General features: G+C 42.7%; 1 protein-coding gene across 3 annotated transcripts in view; it reads right to left on the bottom strand.

Annotated features, from left to right (window-relative positions):
• Positions 1–2,373: 2,373 nt before the first annotated feature.
• MAP2 (microtubule associated protein 2) overlaps positions 2,374–13,816 on the bottom strand; it is a 186,720-nt gene continuing 175,277 nt past the window's right edge. For all 3 annotated transcript variants that reach the window (XM_068407184.1, XM_068407182.1, XM_068407183.1), the window contains 4 exons: positions 6,685–6,777; positions 5,075–5,156; positions 4,445–4,557; positions 2,374–3,766 (listed from right to left, as the gene is read on the bottom strand). In XM_068407184.1, the coding sequence (XP_068263285.1) occupies positions 3,551–3,766; positions 4,445–4,557; positions 5,075–5,156; positions 6,685–6,777 (504 nt within the window). In that variant the 3' untranslated portion in view covers positions 2,374–3,550. The remainder of the gene's footprint in view (positions 3,767–4,444; positions 4,558–5,074; positions 5,157–6,684; positions 6,778–13,816) is intronic.

Here is a 13,816-nt window from a genome sequence, read left to right as displayed (position 1 = left end):
TCTTTTCATCTAACTCCACAGCATTCTAGGATTCTTTCTATGGAAGGATGATTACGATTACAAAGGTCTTTGCTTGAATCAAGACAAGAAAGCTCATTTTAATGCATGAAATACATGACTTTGTGTGTTACACCACTCTAACTTTGGACTCATGTGGATTAACTAAGCTTCATTTTCTAGAGTATGTAAATTTTAAAAGCAGAATAAAAAAACTAGAGTCTCAGGTTGACACTGTTCTCACTAGCTGGTGTTCAGCTTCAGAGAAGCTGAGGTTCAGTAATACCATAGACTCTCCCACGTTGGCAAAAGGCATAAAAAACCCCACCACTGCAAGGCTAATTTGAATTAACTGATAGTATGATCAGAGCAACATGATATAAACACTGTTCTGTTGGTTTTTTTTCTTTCTGTTGTTTTTCTGGAAAAATGGGAAGAGGCTTTTAATACACCTCACTTGACACTGCTTCCATGTGAATTCTGTGACGGACAGAGTTTGTATGCCTTAAACAACTTGTCTGACAACTCTGGCTGGAGGAGGGAAGCAGAACAATACCTTTGCTGTGCCTTGATTCATGTGATTTACAACTCTGGCTGGAGGAAGAGATAAGTCCTGCAGAGGCAGGATGGTGTCTTTTCCTTGGGGCCAACCTACATCTTTGTAACATGAAGGCATCAACCACGCTTGCGCAGAAGTGGGGTCATATAGCGGGCACCACAACTAGGGGGGGATCACGACCACCAGACACCCCTTGGGGGACCACGGACTCATTTTGAGAACAATCTAAGACTAAAAATGTGCAGGCGTCCCAATTAGCATGAGAAGCAAGCGGAGAGGGAGACAAGAGCGATATCACCACCCTCTCCTATCTCACATGCAAATGAACTAAAGTATTTAGAACTTCTCGCTTGGGGTGTTGGTACACGCTCCCACCTGCCACCTGATCCTGCAAGTGATTTACTGGAGGAGCGACTCTGCGAGCGATTTACCAACTCTACAAACAACTTACATCGCTGGATCCAAGGGTGGTGATATCTCTTTTCCTTTATCTCATATTCTCTATCTTCTTTCTCTTTTTCCTTTTCTCTCTTTTCTCAATGCCTTTAGAAACCTGCAACACTTACAACCATGCTACTTTCCCTATATTAATAAATTGTTCTTAATTTTATACCAGTTATTTGGTGTCATTTCACCTTAATTTACTCCAAGGGATTTATGAACTAGCTGTGACCAGGTCGTAACAAATTCTTAGTATTACTCTAAGCAAAAGTATAACAAATACAAGGCAGAAAACAGACTCCTCCAGATACACTTAGCATGGTTCTAAACTGACTGTCCTTTGTACAAAACAACTGACTTACAAAGAGTATTAGGTACTTTATAGTGTGAAAAACCTTTTTGCAGAGCTGAAATGTTGTGTGTGGGGCTGTTAGGAGTTCATCTCCAGTAAAATTTTTAGAGATGTAACCATTTTGTTTTGTCTTTGTACTGCTGTGACAGCTTAGTCAAAATCCCCCTTTGGTCCACTGAATATTTACTGTCTAGTAACTGTGCGTTTACTACCTGAATTTAACGATGGGGAATCCTATGCTATTAATTATTAGAATCCTTCTCCACAGACGTAAGAATCTCTCTGTGAGTCGTCTCAGATCAAACCCCAACACACACACACACACACACACAAATTAAGGAAAAAGAACAGATCAAAAGCTTCCAACGCATAATGTTAACCTAATACATGTATCAAGTATAGCTCAACTGACAGTGCAAAGTTCAGTTAAGAAATTTGAAAAGGAAAAGATCAAAGAATCTGCAAGAACGTAAACTGGTCATTTCATAATGTCTACAGTACACAGAGTATCAGCAGATTATTACCCGCTGATGAGTAATACTACTGTATTACCTTCAGTGTTCTCTTAGTGTCCGTAAGATCGTGTCGGAGTTCTCACACGTAACTCCATTAGATCGGTTGTTTGATGTATCTCTGCCCTTTATCTTTTATGCACACTTTTTCTTATACTTTTTAGAGTCAGTATAACCCCACTTTGCTCAGATTTTAAGGTGCCCTATTTACTGATGAATCACTATGGCAACCCAGTCTAGGGAACTCATTTTATTTATTCACATACTATAATTTACAGGCATCTCTGTTACATTTATCACTGTTACCTGAGTGCCTGAGTGTATACATAAGACATCACTGAAGGAGTGGAAACAACATCTTAATATTTTTTTCTGTGTTTCAACTTTAGCAAAAGAAAAAATAAATAAATCCAACATTCACTGTTACTACAGGACTTACTTAAAAAAAAAAAAAGAAAAAGAAAAAAAGCCAGAACCAAACTATTGTGGATTTTTAAAAAATCCAGAATCCAAACTCAGCCATCTTTGGAGACCCTTTTACAAACATCTGGACCCCACAAAAATCATACCTTTGTGAAGAAAAGGAGGGAAGAGGGAAGGAATCCTTTTTCTAGCATCACAGAAGAGACTTGCATCTGGCACTAAAACAGGGTCACGGCTTTTAATTGTTACAGAAAGCAACTTCATGCTAAAATTTTCATCTTTTTAAAATGGATTCTTATGAATAGGGGAAAAAACCCTGCTAACATCTACTTTTACATACCTAAAATTGCAACACCAAAGGGTGCAAGAGACACAGATACTGTGAATAAAGAAGTAGAATATTCAAGTATATGAGAAGGGCATATCACAAATGGCCACAGAGAAATATATATATCTATAATACTGTATCAAACAGATGGAAAGGATTTGAAACTGGTGGTGCGTACACAAATCTAGCTGCTTAACCAACTTTCTAATCAGACACAAGTCCATTGGGGTGGAAGTGCTTGCTTTCAACAGCTTTTTTACGTCACTTCCCCAAGCATGGTTCAAATGTTTTCAACTACTATTTTTAGTTATTAGTTAAATAATGTATTGGCTTTTCAGCTATACACTGACATAATGAACCAAGTCCAAAAGAATGTTATTAACTTAATTCAACTTTTGTTCTACTCATTTATACAAAATAACAATTTTTAATTAATCTTGAATTTCTCTATATGCCCTTCCTTCTGGTAAGCAGACTGTTAATTTAACCTGTAATAACTTAAAATGGGCAACTTTTCTTTTTTTATTTCCCCATCTATCAACAGAACAGTGAAATGAGCAACTTGGGATATTAACAAGGCTCTTCAGAAAGAGGTTGATGGCCTTCAGGCACATGAAAGGTAAAAATGCATTTTATCATAGTACGGTACTCCATGCAAGACAGAGCAGAGCAACAATAACTGTCCAATGTAACATACTGCAGTTGTATACCCATATAAAGCCAGTGTCTTCCTGTTGTAAATGGAAATCAGGCCAATTTCTGCATCTATTTAATTATATTTTTTTTCTGTTTTTTTAACTGTATGGTAACTACAAGTCTTGGGATGTGACTTAGTTTTAGACATGGTAAAGAATGAATGTAACACCTGCTCTGAGCCCATTCCTGCCAAGAGCTCATGCCTAAATATTATTACTTCATACAACGCGAAATGAGCAAATTCATAAGCCCTGCTTAGCGAGGGCTGCCGTGACATCTTCAGCGAGGGTAGCAAGCTGGGGCGATTCAAGCAGGTTGATACTTCCAGAGGACGAGACGTTGCTGAGTCTGCGTGGCGAAGCCATGCTGGACCTGCCTGGTGACTGCGTGATGATCTCAGCCCCGTGATCGACACGGGCTTTCGCGTGCTCTCTGAAGTTCAGCTTCTGGCTGTCAATCTGCTTGGGGAAAGCAAAGAATTTAACACATTATATATTCACCAAATTATCTCATTACAGATCATCATTTGGGTCTCATTTTGTTTACTTTTAAGAACTCTTACAAGGATTGAATCTTCTTCACTCAGAATAATTGAATCTGAAGATTTTTTCACCTTGTTTCATATACATTGGCTTACTATGTTACATTTTTTTCCTATTTCTGTCTCTGATGGATGCCTTAATGAGCAGTACCATTGTTCCTAGCTGTGTGAATTTAATAGACATTTTATGGGTATTGTGATTTGTTTCTGAAATCTGTTTTTTCACATGTGTGTATAGTGATCTTACTTTCAAGATGTCTTCCTCCTGTTTCACAAAGCAGTTCTGATCCTCTGGGATACCCATACTACAAACTTGTTAGATCATACCTATGCTGTACAACGGTCCCAAACAAGGTTTATCTTTAGGGGGAAAGCCAGCACACAAACTACAGGACATTACACTCTCAGCTTAGATGTGCACGTGAGATTTGTCATTCCAAATTCCGAAGGGAGCAAATGGCATGTGAGTGTGCTTGAAGGAGAACAAACAGATGTTTCCTACTCAATTCAGAGCCATTGCTGAATTCACAGCTCTAATAATTCCACGGGGCCACGGGCACAATGGCAGCCTTTCCTCTGACAGCTGTCCCCTTACCTTGACATTACCACCGCCAGGTACGTGGTGGGCATTTTCCAGTGAACCAACTTTAGCCTGAGCTTTTTCTTTGAAATCCAGTTTCACGCTCTCAATTTTCACACGTCCACCTCCTACACAGAAAAAGGAAATACAGATTAAGAGGCTGGAATGGCTCAGGAGAAGGTCTGACCTGATGCGCATGGGTGCACTCACGGTACTTTCCTTTTAGTTGAGATCTAATGATTTTAGAGAAGCACAGGATACCATGCTGCATGTTCAGTAAAATATAAAACCTTCAACACATATTCAAACTGTAAGTATGTGCTGCAGCCCTACTGATTTTCATGGGATTTAAGCACTTGCTAAAGTATTTTGCTGACTTCAGTCTGCATTTCAGGAGCTTATCAAACTGACATTATGCCACAGCAGCATCCTTCTGCATTATTTTTTTATCGACTCTCTAAACTAGGTGGTCCCAGAGCTTTATGTCTTTCTATATTTAGTTAAGTAAAGAATATTATTTTTATTACCAAGGTGTATTTACTTTCTCTTGGACTATAGAAGAGAAAAGTATCATCCATGATTTCTCCTTCACATAATAGGACTAGGCCTTTGCTTTGTCCCGCATCCCAGAAATTCCTACAATACCTGGCTTGTGGTGGATATTCTTGAGCGAGCCACACTTGGAAGTCACATGACTCAAGTCAATCTTCTTGGTTACGATTTGTACCTGTCAAAAGCACACATACACACACACATTACAGGAATGAAAAGAATAAAATAAAGACCCAAGCCCTGCAGAGGAAGAGCCCAAGCCTCTACAAACCACTGGAAAAGGAGAGGTGGTTAGTAGAAAACAGACCATGCCACAAAGGAAGGAACACCTGGATTAATACAGCAAGCTTCCCACCTAGGGAAATGACAGAGCTGGGTTACACTTCACTATTAGCAAAACGAAGAGGGGGACAAAGCAGATTCAGCTTGTGAGTTTCTTCTAAAATGTTTCTGAGCCTCCTCTCAGAGTGGACACTCTGAAGCCCTGCATGCAGCTGGACCCATCCCATTTGCTTCTGCTCTTGAATACGCATCCTGGCAACTAGTAATATTTTGGTGACTGTTTTTTTTCCTCTACCATCTGTTTCACGTTTTTCTGCATCTAAATATGGTACGCATTTCAGCTCAATCCACTATGGAGAGTCTGATGAATCTACAAATGTGACTCCTGCAGCTGCACCTGAGCTGGCTGCTGTTCAGCCAACCCGCTCGGTGGTGCTCACCGGATAGCAGTGGCATCGCTCTGCTCAGGCAGGCAGCTGCACAGGCACCTTCTCTCTTCCTGCTGCTCTGTGCCCTGCTGCTGGCCGCGTTGCCATGACTGCGCTGAGCTCAGCTAGGGAATAGCCACTGAACAACACTCCTGCCTTGCTGTGCTCCCAGATGTGGCCCAGAATCACAGTGACTGTGTTAGCAGGTCTTAAGAAGTTGTAGCCTCTCCAGGCCAGACGGGCTCCAGGACGACCGCAATGCCACTGGCTTGCTCACATCCCCAGCAATGACTTAAGCCAGCACTGGTGGCTTTACTGAATCTGTTTGGATCAGAGTGCCCACACCGTCAGCTCTTCCATCTGAGGGGAGATCATTTCTGTCAGAGGGGTCAGAGCAGCCTTAAGCTATTCCAGTGTGACTGCTAGAACTACTGTGTGTCTGGTAAAACCCTGAGCAGCCTCTGTTATACTGGAATAGTGCTGTGGCATTAGAGTTAGCACTCAGCATGCTGGCTGATCACACCCTCTCTCTGAGCTTTCTTTGTCCTTGTGTTTTATTTTTCTTCTTCTTCCTCTCAGGTTAGCTGAGGAAGGACTGACACACTGGAAGATGCCCAACTGTGAGGCTGCAGTCTCACTGTGAGCTGGAGTCTCTGGAAATTACTTTCTTGGGCCTCTCCCATGAAAGTCACTGAACCATTTCAGCTCACACTGGACTTTTACTGTCAGTACCTTGGGCATTTAGAGATAACCCTTCTTTTCTCATTTCCTTTTCCTGTCCCAAGTTCTGGAAATGTGTTGTGCTCTGTGAAGAAAGATCAGGAGGCCACCACTGCATACATAGGGCTCACACGACTACCAGACCAGACTCACATGTGAAACAGTAGCAAGAAGGAAAGTAGTGCTCAGAGGCAGGGAAACAGAGGGTGCTGGCTGTGCAAGGTGGGTCACCACAGTGGAGATGCCTGTTCACAGGGCGTCTGTACTACTTACATTTCCTCCCCCTGCAGAATGTTTGATGTTATCTCTGGAACCACACCGGGACTGAATATCGCTAAAATCGATCTTCTTGTTTAAAATCCTAACCTAAAAGGAATTGGAGGTAACTTACTATATACCATACACACACTGCATCAGGGTGTAGGACAGGGAAGCCAGGGTAATTTTGCTTCCTGCTGTGACTCCTTCTTCTGACACTTATATTGAAATGTGAGAAAGTAAACCACACCCATCTATGGTTAGTATGTTAACACAGCATATGTAAATGTACCATGCTGCTCTTTTTTCTACCTCATGAAGTGGTGGTAAAATACAAAGGGGGAAGTTTTTATACTGGGAGATACGAGAAGTGGCTTTTCCCTGACAAGCTCAAAGAACTCCTTGCTTGCCTGGACTGGACATAGTCCTTGGACAGTCTGTCCTAGGCTCTCTTGAGTGATGGCCAGTGTTTCTGCTGAACTGGCCACAAGAAGAAGATGGAAACCCTCCTTCCCACAGCTCAGCACTCCAGCCTTTGACGCAGAAATCCCAGATCCAGCCAGCTCAGGCATGGGTTGAAATCCTGAGGTATTTCACCCCTCCTGCCATACAGCCATAACAGCAGCTACGTTCATACAACAGACCTCAGAGTGTCCTGTGAAAGGGGATTGACAAAATTAATTAAACTGAAGTCAGAGTTCTCTACTGCTCTCTCTCTTTACTGTCGTTTACTAAAGGACAATGCAGAAAACAGCATCTGGAAACCTACAGCTGCAATCACTGCTTCTTGATTTCTGGTGTTGGCCATAAAGTTGGTCACAACAACTTTCTGGTGCTAGCAGCACTGTGCTGCTCCCCTGTGCTCTTTGTTTCTGGCAGAACAAGTACTCGATTTTCCCTTGACAGTGGAGGCTCCCTTACAGATGCCAGAAGCCCACATTTTTTCTGTGTTACCTTAGACACAGATGCACTGCAGGCACATGACAGTGCCTGGAGGTGAAGTCTGCAAAAGGCAAACCACACTGTCCTGTGCTTGACACCCATCTTAAAGCAGCTCCTCCACCTGGCAGAGCTCAGGTGCCACCAATGATTGTCCTCCCAGGGAAGGATGTGCTGCTGGATGGCAGTTACCAGTAGGCATGGACAACTGGGTGCAGGGCACACACCTGAGTGACACCACTTCCAGACTTCTTTCTGAGCAAGGGCAGGGGATTGTGCTCACCAATATTAGGCTTTCAGGTGTGTGAGAATGCATTTCTGGCCAAAGCTGCACCTGCTGCCTTTGCACCAGGAGGTTTTACTTACTCAAAAAGTGCCACCTGTGCAGCATATTCTTTCTCTGGGTTAAATATGAAGTCTTTATTCAAATGTTATGTTGGATTTAATTTATGTTATTAATATAAAATATGAATTTACATTCTTTCCTGTACAGAAAGCCACAGAACTTTGGGCATTATCTATTCATTTTGCTAAATGGCACTTCTAGAGCCTTCACTGACATGTTACTTAGCACAGTCCTCCTGGTTGCTGTTGTAGTAAACCTACACCAACTAACCGATATTGAGATAAGAGAGAAGGACAGATACACCGAGGTACCTTATTGCGCTTCTTACCACGCCAGGAACACAAAGCAGCTGCAAACCAGCTGAAGTGGTCAATGGGAGGAAGAAGAACCCTGTGCAGTTTCTGCTTCCTGGCTTTAGGTCCCCAAACTGCCCCAGGTTCCCTGATAAATCTGAGACAAATCAGTCCTTCTGTACCTCACCTCTCCAAACTAGGACAAGACTTTTTGTCCCCTTATGGGGATATCAGATTTTACAGCACTTGACTCCTGCAGTGGGGATAATGTCACATTTTAGATAATGAGCCAAATCCTCTGGCACTGAGCACCTCGACTGCACTCCTGACTTAAGCCCAGTAAACTCCAAGAAGAAATTTTCAGAGGGCCACGCTTTGCAGCTAATGTGAAGAATTTCTTCACAGCAAGTTGTTTCATGGTCCTCCTCATTACATATAATGTAACCACTACATCAGTCAAAACATTAGGATGTTAAGTGTTCTCTCGCTTTAATAGGTAAAGATATGTGGTGATGGCATGCTCAGCAATAAGGGTGATGCCAGCACCAGAGAACTGCACAACTGGTAGGTCACCCTCAGAAGGGCATCTTCGGTAGGCAAACTGACTTCTGTCTTTCTCTCTTCTATCTGCTTAATCTGTCCAAGTAAACCAATGTACACTGAAACATGAAAGCAAATGCCTTTAGAGTTTTATGCTTGTGCTTTCTCTCAATATTCTATTTGTTTAAAAATGTACTCCAGTACTATACAAGTGTCACATCAGTTACAGAAACACGTCAGATGTGCAGTCAGATCTGGCTCCCAGAGAGCTTCAGGCCAGACACCACTGGGCAAAACAGAAAGCCATCCTAGCACTTTCTGAGCACATCTCATTCAGCAATGGATCAGCAGCACCTCTTAGCAATGGCCACAGGGATGCATTTGCTCTGAAAATGCTGACTTGGGGTCATGACAAGACCTCAGCACTGTGAACTGGGGGCCTGTAGCTTAAAAATGGAGCCAAAGCAAGGTGATAAGTTGAGAGGATGCCTTTGATCAAGGGTTTAAAGGTTGATTTGCACCCAAAAGTCTGACAGTTTACGAGTCTCATGGCCCATGGCCCTGGCTAGCAGATATGTAAAGGACCAATGATCTCAGTTATCCTCTCTGTCTCACTGGGTGAAATGTGCCCCTGTGTAGAGGGGCCGGCAGGAGACCTCTGTATCATTTATGTCCTGTGCTGATGGCTGAAGTGAGCCGAGTGATGTGGATGTGTTCTACTGGTCATCTGGCACAGGAAGGAACTGCACTGATCCAGGTTTTCCGTGATGATCTGTTTCTCCCTTTCCTGGAGTATATCAATACCCCTGCACATATTTAAATCATGACTGCCCTCTGTAACTAAGTGTTCCACAAACTAATGGAGCCTTGTTTCCTATAGATTAAAGCTTTAAACTGCTTAATCCTTGCATCCTATATTCTTCATCAAGTCCTATCCCCTCTTGCCAGCAATATCTCTCAAGCTTTCTCCCAGGTCTGCTAGACTACGCAAATAGAAGCCAATACACAACTGGCCAGCTGCTTGTTATCTCTGATTGTGGAGAAGGGGCTGAGTTATCACTGCCTTTCCCCCAATGACAGTGTTCTGCTGAGTCCCTGTTTTGTATCCAGTCAACAATTATCATCCAGCTTGGAGGGACCGCCTGTGTTTCTAACCACTGCCCCCTTGCCAGCACTGGTTGAAACGGGCCAACAAGTTACAAACAAGTTGAGGAAGGCTGAGACTGCCAGCCAGACAGCATGAGTGCATGAGCTTTGTTTCCTTTGAGAAATCAGACTGCAAACATCAGAGGGAGAGTACCAAAGAGGGACAGGAACTATTTAGGCTAAAGAGAAACTGTGGCTTGCAAAACAAATAATGTAAACTGTGAATTATTTGAAGCTGGAATCTAGAGGGAAATTTGTAACTATCAGAGCAGGAAGGCTCTGGAACTGCCTCCCAAGGGAACAGAGCTATGACAAGAAAATGGTAAACTTTTATGATGGCCCTTAATGAAAGCAATCAGATGGTGCAGCTGGCTGTGGCAGAGACAGCATGAACACCATGACTCACCAGGAAGGTCTGTGTTCAGGAATGTGTATGTACATCTTATGTGGGGTTGGAGGTGTGGTAGGGATGTACGTATATGCACTTCAGTTGTGCTGCATGTTAAATGAAAGATCAAGCCTGCTTGTGCTCTCATTCAGGAAAGGGAACATTTTAGTTCGTGGCAGTAACAGGACTGCTTTCTATTCACACTCACTAAACATCCCAACAAGATAATGTCCTGACAGGCTCCCTCATAATCCTTGCGCTGACCTGCCAGTCTGAACTGTGAACATTCTCTTCAGATCTGATGCTGGTTTGCCCAGGTATGCTGGACAGGGCCTGGAAGTCAGTATTTTGATCAGGACCAAGCTCAGGTTCCTCAGCATCGGTCATATCCACATGAAGTTAAAACCACAGTGGAAAAATTAAGCCTCACAGACAATGCTGGGTTTATTCCACAAAACCACATTGCCCAAGGATAAAAATGGCTTCTGTCTGAAGCCCTGGAAGTCTTACAGACCATACCCCATTCTGTCCTCTGATTGACTCCTCAGCAGTAGTCCAGAAGTGAAGTCCAGGGCAGACTGTGTGCCGACATACACACAGTACAGCCTCACTGACTCACACTACTTCTAGGTAGTCCCCAGCAGGAATCAGACACTATGCTCCAACACCTTCTGTGCTGTTTGAATGCTGTTTATCAAAGCATCAAGAGATGCAGGGCATTTATGGGTGGCCTGTAAGAAACCAAGTGATGAAGGTATTTTTCTCAGAGTTCAATTAGATGAGGCACATATTGATCTGCACTCAGCAGGGTGAACTCCCTTCCTACATATAGTGGCCCGACCAGCAACGTAAAAACGAAGGGGCTGTGGTCCGAGGGCAACATCTACACTAGATCAGAGGGGATGTTTTGGGTTACACTGGCTAACATGAGGAGATGTGACAGGTGGGCAATACCTGTGAATCTCCCAGTTAGATATATGCCTCCCTACGGCTGTTCACAGAAAATGAATTTGGGTTTCAGAGTTTCCATGTACAACAGTCTCCAGTCTGGGGACCTGGAACAGAGTCTCCTCTGTCAGTACTGCACCACTGTGTTCAAGATGAGCAAAAATTTGTAGAAACACTGAATGGAACGCAAGAGAAAATTTAGATGAGTTGTGCCTTACTGCTAAAGACAACATCAATGACTGAAAAGTGCTTACGGAAGAGAAAGAATTATGTTCCATTGCTGCCCAGAATCATTCAGTTCAGCTGCTTTTCACAACAAGAGGGAAAGCCCCTAACTAATGAGCATCTGAGCAGAGAATCCATAAACAGCTTCCCTCCTGTGGCTTACTACCCTTGTACACACCAAAACAAAGATACTCAAAGAACAAAAATCGTGATGCTGATAAAATTACAGGCTCTGAATATATTTTCCAAGAAGCTAATGATTTATGTTCCCTGTGCTTTGCAGTTATGGCCTCTGGGAAGCTCTACCACAAACACTGTGCCTAAAGCATTTAAAAATACTGTAGCTTGGCTCCACTTGCCATTTGAACATGCTGTGGGGCTGCGATATTGGGAAAAGCTTCCAGACTCACAACAACTTCTCAAAGAGGGCAGGTTCTTTGCACTTACCACAGCATCACAGTGATCTGACACAGCTACATCCCAGGAACTAGACATTATTTCAGTGTTTGGTCTCCTGGTTAACACAGGGATTGAATGAGACAAGAATTGGTCTTGCACAGGAAGCAAGGTTAAGGTTAAAACCTGATTAGAATTGAGAGGCAGTTCTAAGTGCTTCCAAATCTGTATGCTGCCAAGGACACATGAGATCACAAGTTTTCATGCTCCTGGCAGAGGCTACAGGTCGAGGGAAGGGGGTATTTATTTGGCCTAGCAAAGCCCTTGAAGACAAAGACTATACCTCATACTTTCCACATCTACAACAGAGCTTGCGATCATGTTCTGCCTTTGCACTCCTGAAATTACTCGATACACACACTGGTGAAGCCGCCAGCTTACAAGCTAGTGAGATTCAAAATAAAAGGCTGCACTGGACATAGCATAGGCAAAATAATGTATGGTCCTCATCTTGATCTTAGCAAAGGGTGAGCAAGGCAGGTTCATTTCCTACTTCTAAAAACATACCCAGAGGCAGAGACTAAGCATGTAATATTTCAGCCTGAACAGTTAAACTGTGAAACAATTACAAACAACTGAAAATAGGTACTTCCAATGGGAAATATCGGTAAAACAGAAGAGATGTCTTGCAATCAGCCATGTCTTTAATACTGGTGTAGGACAACGATGGCTGATTTACAAGCTTCTTTCTACCTATTTGCAAATCACTCTATTAATCTAATTAATAAGGTGGCCACACTGAACTAGGTATGTCCCTATCAATAAACGGAGAAAGGCCTACAGAGAAGCACTGAGAGGTTTTGCATAATTGTGCTGGGAAATACAAAGTGCAATGACCACTTTCCATGCCAAAGAGTTTACATCAAGAGACAACAGCTGAATTTAACAGACGGCTCAAGGAAGTGCAAGATCCACGTCAGATGAACTGTTACATATGTTCTGTAATCATACTCCTCACTAAACATGGGGAGCTGATCAAAAGAACAGTAAAAGAAATTGAAGGAGATACATGCACACCAAATAAAAAAGATCCTAGGATCTCAATTAACTCATCTAAAACACAGGATCCTTGTTTTAGTACTCCCTTAAACAAAAAAACAACCAAACAGATTTTGCTAAACTACCAATTTGATACTTACATTTTAGAGGCAAAAGTCTCCACTCATGGAAGGAGTACTAATAGCTTCAAATATCACGTGTTGAGCATCAAGTATCATGTCCCTTAGCATCGCTTTTTATTGTTCACATCAAATTTCCAAGATAAAAACTAAGGTTTTTATCCTTTCCTTTCCTGCTCCTTCCCATCTAGCAAAACAAACTCTTTTTCTCACCTTTCTGTGCAAGACAGAACACTATCATATGACTAAACAGCTCTGATCCAGATTATGTATTGCCTGAACATTTTTCCCAAAAGAACAACCTTCCCCATTTTATTGCCAGAATCTAGACTAGTTAGAACTCAGCTGAAAATGCCTCCTCTGCTGAACTTGCTGCTGGGATGACTCAGACTTTCACAGGAATTTACGTCCTGGTAATTTCAGTCTATTCTAGAAAAAAATACATCTTCTCCCCTTGCTATTAACAAAAGACCAACAACGTATGGTACATCACCCAGGATTTGTCTCTTCTAAATTTAGTCAGCTAAGAGTTGGAAATGGTCGCTTAAGCTGCCACTGTAGCCGGTGGAAAGATATGGAATCCTCCAGAAAGTGATACCTTCAGCTCTGATTAGATCAAACACATCCCATCCAACTGGCAGAAATCAGTGCACTGCTGCTAACTGCCTTCAAAAGAGGGAGAAGCATCAGCTTACGCCTGCTGTAGTCAGTGGAAGTTTTGTTACTGGTCAGAGCCCCATCAGACAGC

Source organism: Nyctibius grandis, chromosome 9 (assembly GCF_013368605.1).
Source record: "Nyctibius grandis isolate bNycGra1 chromosome 9, bNycGra1.pri, whole genome shotgun sequence".
In the NCBI taxonomy this organism is placed as follows: Eukaryota; Metazoa; Chordata; class Aves; order Nyctibiiformes; family Nyctibiidae; genus Nyctibius; species Nyctibius grandis.
Note: the sequence above shows the minus strand (reverse complement) of the source record. Positions and strands in the feature narration are given on the sequence as shown.